Raw genomic sequence first — 19,469 nt, 5'->3', positions numbered from 1 at the left:
TGAGCCTTTTCAGTTTTCACTGAGGACCGGGGTCTGTGAGGGGTATGAAATCTCCATAGACACTAAGGGAAGCAGAGATTTGTTGGGTGACCTGGGAGACAAAAGCTGAGCCATGGTCCAGTTGGGTGGAACTTGGTAGGCTGAAATGGGGGAATGATCTGTTGGAAAAGGGCAGTGAAAACATCAGAGGCCTTTTCAGCTTTGCCCAGAATAACCTCTAATCGTTCAGTGAAGGTGTCTCAGAAGGTCAGCAAGTGTTTGTAAGATCTGAACTTGGGTAAATATGTAAAGTCAGTCTGCCACTCCTATCTGGGGTTTCCCTATGCCTGATGAGAGGGTAGGGAAGGTGAGAGGTCAGAGGTAGGGGCACTGAGGGTTGGAAACCTGACAAGTATGGCATGCCCGAGTAACCTTGGTTAAGGAACTTAAACAAGTGAGGATAGGCGATCCTTGGTTGAAGATATTTTAGATGTAGGTGGTGCCCAATATGTAGGGCACTGTGTAAATAGGTCAGGATGGTTTCCACCCATTGATTGGGAGAAAGAGGCAGCCCTTGGAGGTCAGCTAAGGACCTTCTTTAACGACTCCTTTTGTGAGGAGATAGGCATACTTGGGAGGGTTTGTTTTTGGGTTCAAGATGTGGAATAGCTAACTAATAGTTGGCGTTGAGGTGAGGGCCAAAAAGGTAGCCATTCTGGTTTCTGCTGTTTACTGTTTCTCAAGACCATCTACCTTCTGATGATAGAAGTAGTGGATGATGGCAACCCATTTAGGGAGGAGGATGACCTGGATCAGATCAAGAATCACAGGTGCGTGGGCGATTGGGGAGTACCAAGGGGTGGTAAGATAGCCCCACTCTGCCCAGATGGCAGCATGGGGATGCGTGATGTGGTGAAAGGTATGCTTAGACTCGGTGTAAGTGTTGACATAAGCCCCTGAGGCCAATATGAGGGCCGGAGTAAGTACAGTGAGTTTGACTTTTTGGGTTTAAGTGTGTGGGGAGAGATGGATGACCTCATGCGCCAGAGACCCCAACAATAGAGATGGAAGACTTGGAGAGAGGTCTTGGAAATTCAGGCTCTAGGAAGTAGGTGCTCCCTTCTAAGTCAATAGGATGATGCTGTTGGGGCTGGCACTGTGCTGTAGCAGGCTAAGCCTCTGCCTGCCATGCCAGCACCCAATATGGGTGCTGGTTCATGTCCTGGCTGCTCCTCTTCCAATCTAGCTCTCTGTTTATGGCCTGGGAAAGCAGTGGAAGATGGCCAAAGCATTTGGGCCCTTGCACTCACATGGGAGACCTGGGAGAAGCTACTGGTTCCTGGCCTTGGATTGGCTCAGCTCTGGCCATTACAGCCATATTGAGAGTGAATCAGTGGATGGAAGACCTTTCTCTCTGTCTCTCCCTCTGTCTGTCTGTAATTCTACCTCTCAAAATAAATAAAAAGGGGCTTGCACTGTGGCGTAGTGGGTGAAGCTACTGCCTGCAGTGCCAGCATCCCATATGGGTGCCAGCTCATGTCCCAGCTGCTCCACTTCTGATCCAGCTGTCTGCCATGGCCTGGGAAAGCAGTGGAGGGTGACCTGATTCCTTGAGCCCCTGCACCCGCATGGGAGACCTGGAAGAAGCTCCTGGCTCCTGATCGGTGCAGCTCTGGCTATTGTGGCCAACTGGAGAGTGAACCAGTGGATGGAGGACTTTCTCTCTCTCTCTTTCTGTCTCTTCTTCTCTATGTATCTCTGATTTTCAAATAAATAATTAATTTAAAAAACTAAATAAGTAAATAAGTCTTTAAAAAAAAAAGAAATGACACGGTCTTAACCATAACTGAGAGAGTTACCCAGAGCTCTGTCAACTGAAGGGTGGAGACGGAGGCCTTTGGAAGCACTGGGCTTCTTCAGTCTTTGCCAGGTAGTCCCAGAGGCCCAGCTCCAGATCAGCTGAGTCCATGGCAGGTTTCTGGGTCAAGGCCCAGAAAGTGATGCCCAACCAACTTGAAGGGCCATTGGGTATTCAGACTTCCCATGGCCAACCTGGCAGCAATTAGGATGTGGTCCAGGAGGAGGCCACAGCTAGTGCAGGACTTACTCTACTGTCCGGGCTGTCTGCACTTGAAATGGTTGCAGGGGAGGGGTGGATTTTGTCCCTCCTGATGGCCCCTGGGGGAACTTCTTTCTTTTGGGAGGAAGGGCAAAAGAGACAGCCAAGAGGAAAAGTTGGAAGGCTGGGAGCTGCACTTGGGCCTGTTTATTTTTTTCAATGTTGTTTTTCTATCTTCATTCCCTGTCTCTTGTTGAAGATCCTAAAAGCCATATGGAGGAGCTCTGGGGGGATTTGGGGTCTGCCCTTAAATTTCTAAAGCTTGTGGTTGATGTCTGGCACTGAGAGATGAAATGTATTATTTGTCAGAGGGATACCCTTAGGGGAGTCAAGGAGAAGGTGGAAAGAGTGGAAGAGAGGCGAGAGAGGAAGAGGGCAGGATTTTCATCAAGCCCCTGGGTGACTGACTTCAGTTTATTGTAATTGCCAGGTTTATGGATGGGGATTTAAGGCCCCCAAGAAGGCAAGCCAGCATACAGATGCTTCGAAGATGATCAGGGGAGTGAAGTTGGTAGTCCCAGTTAGCTTCTTGGTGGGGGATGGCATCAGTCTGTATTGATGTCATTGGAGGTCCTGTATATTAAGGTCATCTGTGAACTTTTGGCTTACTTCTCAAATTTACTTGTGCTTGTCAGAGGTAGTACAGGTGGAAAAAATAACAGATACTTTGCCAAGTAAACTCATAAGAAAAAGTAAAGTACTCAAATTCCTTTTTTAAAAAGAAAGATTTATTTATTTACTTTGAAAGAGTTACACAGAGAGAGAAGGAGAGGCAGAGAGAGAGAGAGAGAGAGAGGTCTTCCATCCAATGGTTCACTCCTCAAATGGCCACAATGGCCAGAGCTGTGCCCATCTGGAGTCAGGAGACAGGAGCTTCCTCCGGGTCTCCCACATGGGTGCAGGGGCCCAAGCACCTGGGCCATTTTCTACTGCTTTCCCAGGCCATAGCAGAGAGCTGGGTCAGAAGTGGTGCAGCCGGGTCTCCAACCAATGCGCATATAGGATGCCTGCACTGCAGGTGGCTTTACCTGCTATGCCACAGCGCCAGCCCCAGTACTCAAATTCCTTAGTGAAACTAGAGGGATCAGTGGAGAAGGAACCAAGCTTAGACTAGATCTGGGAGAGGTCAGACATAAAGAAGGGAACATGGACCCAAACAATGTCCTTGGCAGCAGCCACTTCACAAAAGGGAAGTTAGGGGTGAGAGGTAGAAAGGCTGGCCATTTTGAGTATGGGGAGGAATGGGGTGACTGAGGAGGAGGAGTGGGACAGGATTTCTGGGAAGGGAAGAGGGAGTGTAGGGAAAGATCAGAAGGGGAGGAAGGGGTCCGGTGCTGTGGCGTAGCAGGCAAAGTACTGCCTACACTGCCTGCATCCCACTTGGGTGCCGGTTCAAGTCCCGGCTGCTCCACTTCCAATTCAGCTCTCTGCTATGGCCTGGGAAAGCTGTAGAAGATGGTCCAAGTCCTTGGACCCCTACATCCATGAGGGAGACCTGGAAGAAGCTCCTGGCTCCTGGCTTTGGATCAGCCCAGCTCAGCTCTGGCCGTTGTGGCCATCTGGGGTGTGAACCAGTGGATGGAATACGTGTGTGTGTGTGTGTGTGTGTGTGTGTGTCTGCCTCTCTGTAACTCTGCCTTTCAAATAAATAAACAAAAAATTTTATCAGGGCAGAGGGAGCCTCACTGAGGGAGGGAGGCAGAAACTGGGTGAAAGGTGAGAAAGCAACATGGATGGATAGGGAAAGGGTGGATGAGGAGGAGAAAGGAGGCAGGTCTGATGTGCAGAACAAGAAAAGCAGAGTGAGACTGCAGTGCAGTTTAAAGAAAGGATATAGGGGGGCCGGCACTGTGGCACAGCGGGTTAACACTCTGGCCTGCAGTGCTGGCATCCCATATGAGCGCCAGTTCAAAACTTGGCTGCTCCACTTCTGATCCAACTCTCTGCTGTGGCCTGGGAGGGCTGTGGAGGATGGCCCGAGTACTTGGGGGACCTGGAGGAGGCTCCTGGCTCCTGGCTTTGAATCGGTGCAGTTGTGGCTGTTGCGGCTGCTTGGGGAGTGAACCATCTGATGGAAGACCTCTCTCTCTCTCTCTCTCTCTGCCTCTCCTCTCTCTGTGTAACTGACTTTCAAATAAATAAATCTTAAAAAAAAAAAAAAAGGATATAGGGATCTCACTCCATTTTTCCTGGTACTGGCAAAAAAAAAAAATTCTCACATGTTTGAAGAGTGTTGGAATTTAGGGAACCATTGAGAGTCCAGTGTTTGTCAATCTGCAATTTATGAGGTCAGGCTGTATTACAGAAGAAAACAAGGATTTAGGGTGGAGATCAGAAAAGCTGAGGGCCAGTTGATGTTTGAGGAGGCACCCGAGGGGACTATAGGAGTAGAGGGACAGGCCGAATGTTCCCAATGGGGAGGATCCCTGTAGGACCAAAGAAGACAGTCTGACAGCCAGAGCCATGGTGGTGTGCATTTGACATCTGAGAGGGGCGTGCCCCTGAGTCAAAGTCAGAGGGAGAGTGAAGGGAAGAGGGAGAGTGGGCATCCTGACTTGACCCAGGTCCCAGGACCGGTGTCTAGAGGAGAGGATGAGGTAGGCCAGTGCCGGGTCTCAAAGAAACAGCAAATTTGTCTGTTCCAGGGATGGTGTGGGGTCAGATCAACTTACCAATGTTCCAGAGGAGAGCAAATTTGAATTTCTCAGCCAGGAAAGGAGGAAGTCCCCAAACAGGCCACCAGAAGAAAAAGTACTCAGCAGACCAGGGTACACAGGACAGCCAAGATGGGTTAGCAGCAATTTCTTGAAGTGTTTTACATCGCAGAGTAAGGGCTGTGCCTCAAGAAGCAAGTGCCCCCAGAAGGCTTGGAAGATGCATTTACGGGAACTCAGGCTAACATGTCTCCTGGCTGCATGCATCAGCCAGGGAGGAAACTCTGCCCCAGCCAAAGCGGTGTTCTAAGGAGGCCTTTTTTTTTTTTTCTTCTTTTTCACCACTGTAAGCTAGCAAGCTTCAATGAAGAGAAATAACGAAGAGAGTACAGCTAAGAGACCCGGGCGGTCTTCTTTCAGACTGGAGGGTTTATGGATGTGGGTGTCGGCCCTCTGTCTCTCCTCCCCCATTCTCTTTCTGGGATGTGGCTGGCTGGAGGGCTTTCTGGGTGTGGAATTCCTCCCAGCACTTCCTGACAACCCCCTTGTCAGAAGAACAAATTAGATTCCCCTAAGCAGCTCCCAGGGAGAGGGCTTGGACCCACCCAGCCAGGTTATTGAATAAGAGCTGTACTTTAGCTAAGGAAATTGCAGGCTTGTGTTTACATTCTTCCGCACTCCACCACACAGAAATTCCCAGTTTTCTTCAGCCCCTCATGCACACAAAGGCTCATGTCTACCTGGCTACTGTAACATTAATCTTATGGGGTAACATGAAGATCCATCTTCTTTATTTCCTTCAGAGCTGGTGGATGGGTGTCGAGCTGGTTATGAGTATCCCTCTCTTGCTGTCTGTCCTGGGGGGTGGCTGGGAAAAGATTGTCTTGGGAGGTCCGCAGGACCGGTGCGGTAGACTGGAAGCCTTGTCTCATGACCATCGGGAACTGGATGGCTTGTACTTTTTTTTTTTTTTTCCTGGGGATCAAACTGCAGCCAATTTTGTGAACATGTCCTAGTGGAGGGTCCCATGGAGTAGAAAGTCAATTTCCCGTTACTGGTCCTCTTTATCATCCTCCCTGGGTCGCCAAATATTTCCGGGATCGGCTGCTTGGTGGTCTTGTCTTTGTGCAAGAAAGCTTTCACACTTGAGACACAGTAGCGGCAAGCATGCTAGCAAACGTTAACGAAGAGAAGAGTACACCTATCAGGCCAGGGAGGAGTCTCGGTAAAGAACCGAGAGCTGAAAACGTCCTCTACTCCCTAACACTAATTAAAAAAAAATATAGGCCGGCGCCGCGGCTCACTAGGCTAATCCTCCGCCTAGCGGCGCCGGCACCCCGGGTTCTAGTCCCGGTCGGGGCTCCGGATTCTGTCCCGGTTGCCCCTCTTCCAGGCCAGCCCTCTGCTGTGGCCAGGGAATGCAGTGGAGGATGGCCCAGGTGCTTGGGCCCTGCACCCCATGGGAGACCAGGAAAAGCACCTGGCTCCTGGCTCCTGCCATCGGATCAGCGCGCTGCGCCGGCCGCAGCGCGCCGGCCGCGGCGGCCATTGGAGGGTGAACCAACGGCAAAAAGGAAGACCTTTCTCTCTGTCTCTCTCTCTCTCACTGTCCACTCTGCCTGTCAAAAAATAAAAAAAAAATTAAAATAAAAAAAAAAATAAAATAAAAAAAATATATAGCCACCGAACCTTTACACCGGTTCGGAGCTCCGTTCTAATCCCGGGCTTCTACTCTCCCAGATTTGACTCCGCTGCTGATCTCATTTGCTTTCTGGCGTTCAACACTTTGGATGCTCCCCGCACCTCTGCGAAGTTCACCCCAGCCACGCCTCTCCCCTCCTGCCCCCACCCCAGCCACGCCTCTCCCCTCCTGCCCCCGCCCCAGCCACGCCTCTCCCCTCCTGCCCCCGCCCCAGCCACGCCTCTCTCCGCCCATGCGCAGCCATACCTATTACCCCGCCCCAGCCACGCCTCTCGCCTTCTAGCTCCTCCCCAGTCCTCCCTGCCACGCCTCTCCCTCTCTGCCTCCGTCTCTCTTTCTGCCTCCGCCCCTGCCACGCCTCTCTCCTCCTGGTTCAGCCCCAGCCCTCCCAGCCACGCCTCTGCCTCCAACTCTTCTCTCCCGCCCCAGCCCGGCCTCTCTCCTCCTGCCTCCGCCCCAGCCACGCCTCTCCCTTCCCGCTCCCCCGCCCCAGCCACGCCCCAGCCACGCCTCTCCCCTCCCACTCCTCTCCCCTCCAGCCACAGCCACGCCTTTCCCCTCCCACTCTTCCTCTCTTCTCCCGCCCCAGCCAGGCCTCTCCCACTCCTTCTCTCCCCTCCAGGCACAGCCACGCCTCTCGCCTCCCGCCCCAGTCCCACCCCGCCTCTCTCCTCCTGCCTCCGCCCCAGCCACGCCCCAGCCACGCCTCTCCCCGCCCCAGCCACGCCTCTCCCCTCCCACTCCGCTTCTCCCCTCTCGCTTCAGCCCCGGCACGCCTCTCCCCTCCCGCCCCTCCTCTCCCCTTTCGCCCCGCCGCTCCCCTCCGCCCCAGCCCGGTTCCCGGAAGATCGATCGTCCGGCCCTCCTGCCGGCTCCGCCCTCCCCACCCGCCCTCGGGTTGTACAAGATGGAGGGCGCTCCGCCGGCGCCGCTGGCCCTCCGGCTGCTCGTGTTCGTGGCGCTGCCGGCCGCCGGGTGGTTGGCGCCCAGCGCCCCGGAGACGCCGTCCCGAGCCCCGCAGGTAGGGCCGGGCGGTCGCGGCTGTCACTCTTGGGTCCGGGAGGCCGGGGTCGCGAGCATCGATGCCTCCTCGCCGCTTCCAGCAGGCCCCCAAAGAGGAGTGGGGAGCAGCCAGGGAAGTGGGGGCAGCCTGTGGTGGGGACGAGGGCGCGAAGCCCTCGAGGGTGGGGAAGGGACCACGAAACTCGGGTCTTCCGAGCGGTCCAGCCTCGCCGTTGCCCAGGGGCTCCGCCGTCGGAAGCGCCCGGTCGCCCTGACCTCGGGCTCCGCTAATGGCGCCGTGCTCGGGCAGCGTGGAGGTTGCCCACTTGGGGAGAGCCCGGCCAGCTGTGTCGGCTCGGGGCAGAGGCCCACGGCCCGGGACGCCGGGCGGCGGGAGCTCGGTGCGGCCTTGCTGCGGGCGGGACCCGTGCTCGGTAGCCGCCGCCCCTGCAGGTGATTCGGGAGCGCCCAGGTGCGAGAACCGCACCCCTGCGCGCCTCGGTTTCCGCGGCGGGGTCTGCAGAACCAAGCCAGCCTTCTCCAGTTGTCCGGCGGGGAAAGTTTGAACTGTTTCGCTGTGAGTGACAGGAAGCTAGGGAGGCCCCCTTTTCTTACTAGTGGAGGCTTGACTGGGGATGCACTAAACACAGGGGCGACCGGTTCGCTGGAAGCCACTTTCAGTGTTTTAGATCCGAGCCCTTGCTCTCCGTGCCTCTGAAAGTGAGGCGCTTGTCTGTCTCAGTTCTGCCCGGGCGCCCCCGCAATGCTGCGGGCAAGCACCAAGAAACCAAATAAAAACCAAACAACCTTAAAGTTCTAGAGAAATGCACATTCTTCCTCCTCCTTTGCCACTTCGAAAGACTCATGCTTACTTGTGAACCCAGGAGACCTTTGAATCTGACCATATAATCTTTTCAAATATTTATGTATTTGAAATTTTTTTAAAAAAGATTTAGATTTAGTTATTTGAAAGGTAGATGTTTAGAGAGAAAGGAAGGGGAGGAGGAAAGAGAGATTGATCTTCACCCACTGGTTCACTGGAGCTGGGCCAGGCCAAAGCCAGGAGCCAGGGGCTTCTTCCGAATCCCACATGGGTGGCAGGACCCAAATACTTGAGCCATCTTCCTCTGCTTTCCCAGGCCATAGCAGAGAGCTGGACTGGAAGTGGAGCAGCCGGGACACCAAACAGCGCCCATATGGGATGCCGACACTGCAGGTGGTGGCTTTACTCGCCACTCCACAGAGCCGGCCCCTGACCATATAATCTTGAAACTGGGCCCTTACCCACAGTGCTTTTTTTTGACAGGCAGAGTGGACAGTGAGAGAGACAGAGAGAAAGGTCTTCCTTTTGCCGTTGGTTCACCCTCCAATGGCCGCCATGGCTGGCGTGCTGCGGCGGGCGCACTGCGCTGATCCGAAGGCAGGAGCCAGGTGCTTCTCCTGGTCTCCCATGGGGTGCAGGGCCCAAGTACTTGGGCCATCCTCCACTGCCTTCCCGGGCCACAGCAGAGAGCTGGACTGGAAGAGGGGCAACCGGGACAGAATCCGGCACCCCGACCAGGACTAGAACCCGGGGTGCCGGTGCCGCTAGGTGGAGGATTAGCCTAGTGAGCCGTGGCGCCGGCCCCCCAGTGCTTTTGATGTATACTTTATGAGGCTCCGGTATCTTCCCTCAACTTACAATTTCTATCTTTAAAAAAAAAAGGATTTATTTTTTTATTTATTTGAAAGAGTTATACAGAAAGGCAGAGGCAGAGAGAGAGGTCTTCCATCCACTGGTTCACTCCCCAAATGGCTGCAATGGCCAGAACTGAGCTGATCCAAAGCCAGGAGCCAGGAGCTTCTTCTGGGTCTCCCTCATGGGTGCAGGGGCCCAAGGACTTGGGCCATCCTTTGCTGCATTACCAGGCGCGTTAGAAGGGAGCTGGATCAGAAGTGGAGCAGCCAGGACTTGAACTGGCCCCATATGAGATGCCAGCGCTGCAGGCCAGGGCTCTAACCTGCTGTGCCACAGCACCAGCACCAGTTTCTGTATATTCCCTTTGATGATTGCAAGGCAACTCAAAATTAAGGGTGTGGAAGAAGAGTAGGTCCTAGAGTCGCGCTCAGAATTCAGGGATCGCTTCTCTAGGTGATATCCCACTATCAGACTCTATTCTGAGAGCTTGACAGGAACTTGCAGCCCTTGATCAAATAAAGGGGTACCCAAGCTGCCTGGAGACCCCAGATAGGCTGGAGACCACTTTCCAACTACAAGAGAAACCAAAGGAAGGCCATGACCTTCATGGACCCACCAGGAGCCCCCGACATGAGCTGATGAGACACTGCTTGAGATCTACTTTAATGTGTAAAATTCACTGCCATTGTTCCCCACAGAGCTCAAGAAATGAGCAGTAGCTGCCTGAGTGGCGATGGGGCCGGTGCTGTGGCGCAGCAGGTTAAACCACCGCCTGTGATGCCGGCTGCCCATGTGGGTGAGAACTTTCATCCGCTGGTTCATCCCACAGTGGCCACAACAGCTGGGTCCGTGCCAGGTGAGAGCCAGGAGCCAGGAACTCCATCCTGGCGGTCTCCCATGTGATTGCGGGCCATCCTCCTGTGCTTTCCCAGGTGTGTTAGCAGGGAGCCGGATCAGAAGGGGAGTAGCCAGGACTCTGACCTGTAGTCTGGTAGGGGATGCTGGTGGTGCAGGTTGTGACTTTACCTGCTGAGCTGCAACCCCGGCCCCAGGTTTTGGTGTTCTGTAACAATCTGAGAAGGAGGAATTGTTCTCATTACTTGGAATATATGTGTTGGAAGCTGAAGCCCCTTGATCTAAGTTTTTTTTTTTTCCAGTGTTTTATAGTGAAAAATATTCACATGTGCAAAAAACTTGAAAGAATTTTACAATAGTCCATGCTTCAGTGGCACCTGGATGCCAGGGCCCTAATCCACTGTGCCACAGCGCCGGCCCCTCACCGCCCACTTTCTTAGCATGTACAAACTTGACTCCCAAGCCTGCACTTCCAGTTCAACCAGAGATTCTCAGGAAGAGCAAGAAACATGACCAAGCTCTGATCTTTTATGTCAGCAGACAGTGAGAATCGGAGTGCCCGTCTACAGTGGAATTGTTAGAAGGCCAGAGCAGAATTTAGTTAAAGTTGGTTCAATGGAAAATACTGTTGTCTTTTGTGAAGCCTGTATTTCACTAGGCAAGTGTTGCAAGTGTTACATACGTAAGTAACTGCAGTAAGTTACTAACAATATAGCATATGCTCACTGCTGCAGGCAGAAGCTATAAAAAATGCCTGAGAACATCACTGGATACTTTGTCAGGACTGTTAGGACAAAAGCCAGCATTCAAGTCGTTCTCTAATTTGGGAATAGGAACATCTGATTGGTCTTCAGACACAAAACGATGTAGCTTCTAGCTTGATGGCTTATTGCATGTTGGCTTGTTTTAGAGGGACTGTTTGTTCTAACTTCAGCTTTCTCTCGATCTGGGTGGACCAGGAGAATTGCTGGGCTGGTTCTGAGAGGTAACTAGTTGGAAACCTTCCTCGGTTCCTAAGGGGAGTTGGGAGGTGCACCAAAATCAGCTCGCATGTGTGAGGTGGGCCTTACGTGGTGTGAACCCGTGGTGTGAATCCTGTTCCACAAGTTATCCCTCCAACCAGCTCACCCTCATGAAATCGGGTCAGTCTTATTCTCTCTTTCGTCAGAAATTAGAGTCATGTGTCACTGAAGGACAGGGATACATGTTGAGAAATGCATCCTGGGAACATCATAGAGTGTACTTACACAGACTAAGAGCGCTGTGTCTTTACAATGCAATGTACGTTCATGGGGCCACTGTCTATGTGGGTTCCGTCATTAACAAAATGTTGTTATGTGACTTTATATGAGGTATTAAGGATACTCACAATGCCAAGAAATATACTTGCATATTATTTTTTATGCTTATGAATAATTTTCCTATTTTTAAAATTAAGAATACAGCCCCAAGACAAGTATTTTAAAAGTATTTTTAGGGGCCGGTGCTTTGGCGTTGTGGCTAAAGCTGCTGCCTGCAGTGCCGGCATCCCATATGGGGCCACCAGTTTGAGTCCTGGCTGCTCCACTTCTGATCCAGCTCTCTGCTATGGCCTGGGAAAGCAGTAGAAGGTGGCCCAAGTCCTTTGGCCCCTACACCTGCATGGGAGATCCGGAAGAAGCTCCTGGCTCCTGGCTCAGCTCCAGCCGATGCGGCCATCTGGGGAGTGAACCAGCGGATGGAAGACCTCTCTCTCTCTCTCTCTCTCTCTCTCTGTCTTTCAAGTAAATAAATGAATCTTTAAAAAGGAAGTATTTTTATTGTGGGGTAACAATATCTTTGAAAACCTGAGGGAAGAATTTGGTTTACAAATGGCAGATTGTGGTTTCTGTGGTCAGTGATGAATATTGAAAACAGCGCTTTCTTCTGTACAGAAAGCATGCCATCAGTACACTTAAATATTTGGGTGGACTGTTTTTTATCTCCTTGAGAAACAATAAAACTGCACAACAGATACTTATCCAAGAGACACATTCACAGGGCAGAGAATAGCAAAATGTTGGGAGAAGCATATGTCCATGGGTAGCGGAACGATGAAGTCCATTGGCAATCATAGGATGGGATGTTACGCAGTGCTGCAAACCAGTGACTGCAGCTGCATCCATCAACAATTGAAGGAAAGAGAAGTTGCGGAAGAATGCTTTAACATCTGCTGTTTATGTATCGCTCAGAAACCAGTAAAGCTAAGCAGTGTGTGTCCACAGAGAGATACACGGGGAGTCACATTATAAAGGCAAGCAGGAAACGATTAACCCAGAAGTCAGTATAGGGATTCCTTCCAGGGAGCCTGAGGGCAATGTGATTGTCCTGTTGAGACTTCCAGGGCACTGTTGAAGTTGCAGATCTCAAGGCAGGTTAAGAGGTACATGAGGATAAATCTTTTAAACCCCACATTTGCATATTCTGTGCTTATAGATGTGATATTTCACAATGAAATAGGAAAAGTATAGATTGTAAAAATTTGGAATTTTGAATAAGAGCATAATAAAAGCTACAAAAATGAAAATGATGGTCTATAACACATTCTTTTCATATTTAAGTGGTAGTACAATATAATCGAAGGGAAAAGGAGAAGGACTGAATTAGTCTAACTTTGTGAAATGCATACCTGTCCAATTTATATAATATTTATTTTGCAGGACAGTATCAGGATTAATGTAACTACCTTGAAGGATGATGGAGAGATATCTGAAGCACAGGTTTGTCTCCTTTTGATTGTTTTTAGTATATTGTTTATATCCTAAATTATTTAGTATATTATTTATATTCTAAAACCTATTTTATGTTTACCTACTATAGTACTTTGGTTTCTGTTACTGTAACAAGACACCTGAGGCAGACTACTTTATAAAGAAAAGGATTATTTAGCTCATGGTTCTGGAGGTTCAGAGGCATGGTGTTGACATCAGCCCTGCAGATGGGCAGATGGCACCACAGTGGCAGGAGCCAGCGGTTATATCACACTGCCAGACACAAAGCCAGGGAGAGTGAGAGATGTCCTCAGTGACTTAAGGAGCCCCTGCCTCTTACAGGCCCTCCACCCCAGCACCTGCAGTTGAGGCCCAGGTCTCTAACGTGAACTTGTAGGGGCCAAGTCACATCCATACCATGGTACCTGCACATCCAACGTGGGTACATAATGTATTTTTGACGTGAAGTTTGTCACCTTTTATAAACCATTGGAATTAATGTGTATGCTGCTTTATTTGAAGGTTGTCCTTAACGTAACCTATGAGACTGGACAGGTATATATAAATGACTTACCTGTAAGTAGTGGTGTAACCCGAATAAGCTGTCAGACTTTGATAGGTGAGTACTATTAATTACTTCCATAATTGTTGTTTTTAGTAAAATGTTTCTTAGAAATCATACATTTTTACTTAAAAGTATATAAACATCGTTACTATTGTTCATAATGCTCATGTTTAAAAGTGTATTCTTTATATTAGCAGTTGATGGAATATTCATTTTTTTCTTTCATGAGATTAGCATCGATGGCAGGTTGATATCAATATATAAAAATGTGCATAGAAGTAGGGTAGGGAGAACCAAAGTCATGGAGGAGCACTTACTTCAGTTGTAGAAAATAAAGAGAAAATGAATTGTCTGTGTGGTTCTCTAGTTTTCACCTTCTTCTACCCTTATGTTAGTAAAACATTTTTCTTTTTAGTCTTAAAATTTTGAGCTGCTGGGGCGAGCACTCTTTGGGATGCCTGTCTATCATTTTGGCATGCCTGGGTTCGAGTTCCAGTTCTGCTAGCAGTTCTAGCTTCCTACGAATGCACACTTGGAGGCCACAGCTGACTTTAGTAATTGGATCCCTGACACTCATGGGAGACCTGGATTGAATGCTGGGCTCCGGGCTCCTGCCTGGCCCAGCCCAAGCTGTTGTAGGCATCTGGGGAGTGATCTCACTGTCTTCTGTCCATACGTCTACCTTTCAAGTGAAAATAAATAAAAATTTTTAAAAATGTTTTGATTTGTTTAAAGATAAGCAGATATGTTACTTTGTAATATACCATATTATTTGAATGGAAGGACCAAAATGAGAAATATATATAGGAATCTTTTTTTTGCATTTAAGGCCATAAATTATACCCTAAGAACTTCTGTCCTATACTTGATTTATTATATATTTTAATTTCTGTTGAGTTCAAAATGTTTCCTAATTATTTGTTTTGCTCTTTCTTTGTCTTGTGCATCATTTGGAAGTACCCTGCCTCTTTTCCAAATGTTTGGGACTCTTTACTGATTCCACTGCCGTTGATAGCATATTGACAGTTCAGTAAAGTGACATAAGACCAGGGGAACTACAAGACCAGGGGAACTGCAAAACAAAAAATAATCCAGAAAGGGGCAAAAAAGGGGGTGGGGGAGGGGAGACACAAAATATATGAGACAAACAGAAAACAATGAACATGGAGGACTTGCATTCAAATATATCATAATTACATTAATGTAAACAAAATCCCAGTTTAAAATCAGAATGACACATTGAATTAAAAAGAAACAACATGGCCAATGTGTGACAAAGCAGGTTAAGCCATTTTCTTTCAGTTTTTTTGGGGCCTTGTATTCTATGTAATTTCAGTCCTCTGAAATTGGACTTGATTTATGGCTTAGTATGACAATTTTTGTAAATGTCTTTCCAAGTGTGTTTGAAAAGAAAGTGAATTATGTTATTATTTGGATATTATGTTCTTTGTGTGCCAGATCAAATATTTAATCCTGTGCAGTTACTGATGTTTTTGATGGTTTTCTTACTCTGTTGATTATTGAGTGTTAAAATCTCTGTTCTGGCTAGCGCCGCGGCTCACTAGGCTAATCCTCCACTTGCGGCACCGGCACCCCGGGTTCTAGTCCCGGTTGGGGTGCCGGATTCTGTCCCAGTTGCTCCTCTTCCAGGCCAGCTCTCTGCTGTGGCCCGGGAAGGCAGTGGAGGATGGCCCAAGTGCGTGGGCCCTGCACCCACATGGGAGACCAGGAGGAAGCACCTGGCTCCTGGCTTCGGAGCCGTTTAGGGGGTGAACCAATGGAAGGAAGACCTTTCTCTTTGTCTCTCTCTCTCACTAACTCTGCCTGTCCAAAACAAACAAACAAACAAACAAACAAAAAAACAACAAAAAACAAACAGAAAACTCCATTCTGTGGATTTTTCTGTTCTCCTTTCAGTTCTATTAGTTTTTGTTTTATTTGACACAGTATTACTAATGCACACATGTTTACAACTGTTAGGTCTTCCTGGCAGTTTACTCTCTTATCGTTATAGTATGTCCCTCTTTATCTCTAGTTATGTTCTTGCTTTAAAGTCAAACTCATCTCTATTACTTTAGCAATAACTGCCTTTTGGGGGGGCAAGAGGAGGGGTGGATGTGGGTGTATCTTTCCATTTTCTTTCAGTTTTACTGGGGCCTTGTATTTAAGGTAAATCTCTCATGAGCAGTTAACATTTATTATTGCCCCCTCCTCTTTTTTTTAAAGATTTATTTATTTGTTTATTTGAGAGAGAGAGAGAGATTTTCTGTCCACTGGCTCACTTCTCAAACGGCTGCAACAGTCAGGGCTGGTCCAGGCTGAAACCAGTAGCCTCATTTGGGTCTCCCATGTGGGTGCAGGGGCCACACTACTTGGGCCATCTTCCACTGCCTTCCCAGGCGCATCAGCAGGGAGCTGGATCAGAAGTGGAGCAGTAGGGACCTGAAACAGCGCCCATATGGGATGCCAGCACTGCAGGCAGCGGCTTAACCTGCTTTGTCACACATCGGCCCTGTTGTTTCTTTTTACTTCAGTGTGTCATTCTGATTTTAAACTGGGATTTTGTTTACATTCATGTAATTATGATATATTTGAATGCAAGTCCTCCATGTTCATTGTTTTCTGTTTGTCTCATATAGTCTGTGTCTCCCCTCCCCCACTCCCTTTTTTGCCCCTTTCTGGATTATTTTTTGTTTTGCAGTTCCCCTGGGCTTGTAGTTCCCCTGGGCTTGTCTGTTTTGTAGTTCCCCTGGTTTTACGTCACTTTATTGAACTTTTAGTGGTTACTCTTGATGTCAGTGAATTCGTGATTTTTTGTTGTTGTGAACGATTTATTTATTTGAAAGACAGAGTGACAGAAAGAGGAAAGATAGATATGATATTCCATGTGCTGTTTCACTCCCCCAAATGCCTACAGCAGCCAGGTCTGGGCAAGCCTGAAGCCAAAAGCAAGAAATTCCATCCAGGTCTCCCACATGAGTGGCAGGGGCCCAAACACGATAACCTTCATCTGTTGCCTCCCCAGGTACATTAGCAGGAAGCTGGATCAAAAGAGGAGTAGCTGGGACTCGTACTGGCACTCTGATGTGGAGTGCAGGCTTCCCAAGGAACATCTTAACACACTGAACCACAACACTTGCCCCAAGTTATCACTTTTAATGCTTCCCAAATAATGTAAAAACCAAAGGGGGCCGGCGCTGTGGCATAGTGGGTAAAGCAGCTGCCTGCAATGCCGGCATCCCATATGGGTGTCAGTTTAAGTCCCAGCTGTTCCACTTTCGACCCATCTCTCTGCTATGGCCTGGGAAAGCAGTAGAAGATGGCCCAGGTCCTTGGGCCCCTGCACCCGTGTGGGAGACCAGGAAGAAGCTCTTGGCTCCTGGCTTCAGATCAGCGCAGCTCCGTCCATTGTGGCCATTTGGGGAGTGAACCAGTGGATGGAAGACCCCTCTCTCTCTGCTTGTCCTATCTCTGTGTAACTCTGACTTTCAAATAAAATAAATCTTAAAAAAAAAAGAAGCAAAGAATACTTAGCTTTCATTTATTCCCTTTTTGTCTTTGCATTATTATTATCGTGAATTTTTACTCTTTGCATTCTTAAGCATATTATGGGATGTAATTGTTTGTAATGTTTTATATAGTCCAGTATTTATTTGTGGACTCTCATGTTACTCTTTCCATTGCTCTTCCATCCCTCTTAAATATCTCTGCTCTGCTCTGGGGCCATTTTACTTCTGCCTAAATAATTCCCTTTAATATTTAAAATTGTCTTTCTTTCTTAGTACTTTTAGTGTAAGTATGTTAGAAGGGAATCATATGAAAACTAAAACATATTCATTTTTCCTTCATTTTAGAAGAATATTTTTGCTGGACATGGAATCATAGCTTAGCATTTTTAGAAGTATATCACGGGAGCTGGCGTAGCCAGCGTTGTGACGCAATGGGTTATTCCATGCCAGTATCCTCTAGGAGCGCTGGTGCAGGTCCAACTACTCGACTTCCAGTCCAACTCCCTGTTATGTGCCCAGGAAAGCAGTGGAAGACGGCCCACGTACTCCACGTGGGAGAGCTAGATGGAGTTCAGGCTCCTCGCTTTGGCCTGGCCCACTCCTGGCCATTGTGGTCATTTGGGGAGTAAACCAACCAATGGAAGAGCTCTCTCTCTTTCTGTTTCTACATCTCCCCCCCCCCTCTCTCCCTCCCTCCCTCTCCCTCTCCCTCTCAAATAAAAAAGTAGGCTGTAGGTTTCTGTGTTGAGAAGCAGAGAGCAAGCCTGCTCCCGTCTGCTGGCTCACTGCCCAGAGGCCCACAGCGGCCCACAGCGGCCAAGGCTGGGCCAGGCTGAAGCTGGAAGGCAGGAACTCAATCCGGGTCTCGTGTGTGAGTGGCAGGGACCCAGCTACTGAGCCACCCCTGCTGCCTCCCAGGGTGTGCTGCTGGCAGGGAGGCTGGAGGCGCGTGCTGAACCCAGGCGCTCCAAGACGGGATGTGGGTATGGGGTGTGGGGGTCTCTTCCCGTAGGCCGGATGCCCTCTCCAAGCGAGCATCTTTGCCTCAGAGTCGAGCTGCATTTTATCCCCGGCTGCATGAGACAGCAGATGCTTCATTTGGCTTCTGTGCCTCTTAGTCACTGCTTTCTGCTCAGGTTCTGAGCTTCTCTACCGTTCGGCTTTGGCAATAATTGGCACATGGCTGTGGGGAAGAGTAGCAGAGCCTATGGTTTTTTTTAAGATCTATTTTTATTGATTTGAAAGGCCCAGTGACAAGGAGAGGGCCAGGGCCACAAGCCTGGGACTGCATCCGGGTCTCACTCATGAGTGCCAGGGCCCAGGGATTTGGGTCACCTTCTACTTTCCCAGGCACATGAGCAGGGAGGTGGATTGGAAGCAGAGCAGCCAGGACTTAAGCTGACGCTCTGACGCGGGATGCTTGCATCAGAGGCAGTGACTTAACACCTGAGCCACACAGGGCCAGCCCCTAGCTTTTGCTACTGTGCTCACCTCAGTTAGCTGCTTCCTGTGACTTCTCAAATGCTGCCAGATAGAAGAAATAGTCCTGTGAGGGTACAGCGTCCATTTAAACAGCTGGTTTGCATTCAGGACATACATCTGGTTCCTTCTTGGCAAATAATGCTTGTTATTTAAGGGCCAGAGGCAAAATCCTCCTTTTGTGGCAGTTTTACTGGTGTATGTTGCACTTCATAGACTAACCACTGGTTCTCTGAACAGCTGCAACTACTATACCTCCTCTCCACTGGGGTGGGGATGGAGGCTTCCTAGCGAGAGTGGACCACTGCCCAGAAGCTAGTCCTACCCCATTACCCGTAACTAGGGAGTAGAGACCGGCTTCCCCCACCCTATTCTCCATCCCTGTCCTTTCCAACAGTAACAAACCACTCACTGGGGGAGGCACGGAGAGGAGAACTCGCATCCTTACTGCCCGGACCCCTCTCTCCCTGGATTTTGTGGATGAATGACTGCACTTATTTTGCTAAAACTTGAGGTCGAGTTTGTCTTCTGGCAGCAGAAGTCAGGGCTAAATAAAGAAATCAAAGAAATTGGTTTATAACTGTTTTGTTCCATGTAAACGTCATCAAAATAATCAAATTCAGCATCAGATTTAGTGCAGTTTTTGTTCAGAGCTCTTACTGCCCCCCCCCCTTTCTTACAGTGAAGAATGAGAGTCTGGAAAGCCTGAAGCAGAAAGAGTGTTTTGGAGTGGTCAGTGTGAGGATTGTAGTTCACGAGTGGCCTATGACCTCTGGTTCCGGTTTGCAACTGCTTGTCATTCAAGCAGAGGTCGTGGAGCTTGATGGCAAGCAAGTAAGAAAGCATGCTTATCAACTGAGCTTGTGAGGATGTACGTCTGTGCCAGGTGTCATGCATGTGTTCAGTAAAAGTAAAAAAGTTACCCATGTGTTGCCTGGATCCAAACATTTAGAATTTTTGTGTACTTACTTTAGCAATTGAAGTGTTAATTTTTTAGAAATTGCTCATATCCCTACATGTGTGTATCACTTTAAAGATATTGTGAACACCGTTCAAGAGAGACAGCACTTGGTTCCTAGTCCTGCTGCCGTCTCTCTAAGTGTCCGTGCGTAATGGGATGAAGCAGGTTCAGCCTGCCAGAGAGAGTGCTAACACAGAAAGTGGTGAAAGTCCTAATCCAGTGCCCCAACCTGGAGGT

General features: G+C 49.1%; 1 protein-coding gene across 24 annotated transcripts in view; it reads left to right on the top strand.

The window, feature by feature from the left end:
* Nucleotides 1-7,343: 7,343 nt before the first annotated feature.
* Nucleotides 7,344-19,469, top strand: part of GINM1 (glycosylated integral membrane protein 1) — a 28,501-nt gene continuing 16,375 nt past the window's right edge. For 17 of the 24 annotated variants that reach the window (XR_011388460.2, XR_016234483.1, XM_089333638.1 and 14 more), the window contains exons 1-4: nucleotides 7,344-7,475; nucleotides 12,668-12,727; nucleotides 13,241-13,337; nucleotides 18,954-19,105. Coding sequence is in view for 22 of the 24 variants with exons in the window: in XM_089333638.1 (XP_089189764.1) it covers nucleotides 7,362-7,475; nucleotides 12,668-12,727; nucleotides 13,241-13,337; nucleotides 18,954-19,105 (423 nt within the window). In the remaining 2 variants the exon portion in view is untranslated. Of the gene's footprint in view, nucleotides 7,476-9,832; nucleotides 9,991-12,667; nucleotides 12,728-13,240; nucleotides 13,338-17,137; nucleotides 17,335-18,953; nucleotides 19,106-19,469 lie in introns of all 24 variants that reach the window. The other 7 variants (XM_070073427.2, XM_070073426.2, XM_070073433.2 and 4 more) reach the window with 3 other exon arrangements.

This window comes from Oryctolagus cuniculus, chromosome 5 (genome assembly GCF_051225735.1).
Source record: "Oryctolagus cuniculus isolate XC-2025 breed Fujian yellow rabbit chromosome 5, ASM5122573v1, whole genome shotgun sequence".
NCBI classification, from domain to species: domain Eukaryota; kingdom Metazoa; phylum Chordata; class Mammalia; order Lagomorpha; family Leporidae; genus Oryctolagus; species Oryctolagus cuniculus.
The sequence above is the reverse complement of the archived record's forward strand: the minus strand, read 5'-3'. Positions and strand labels throughout refer to the sequence as shown.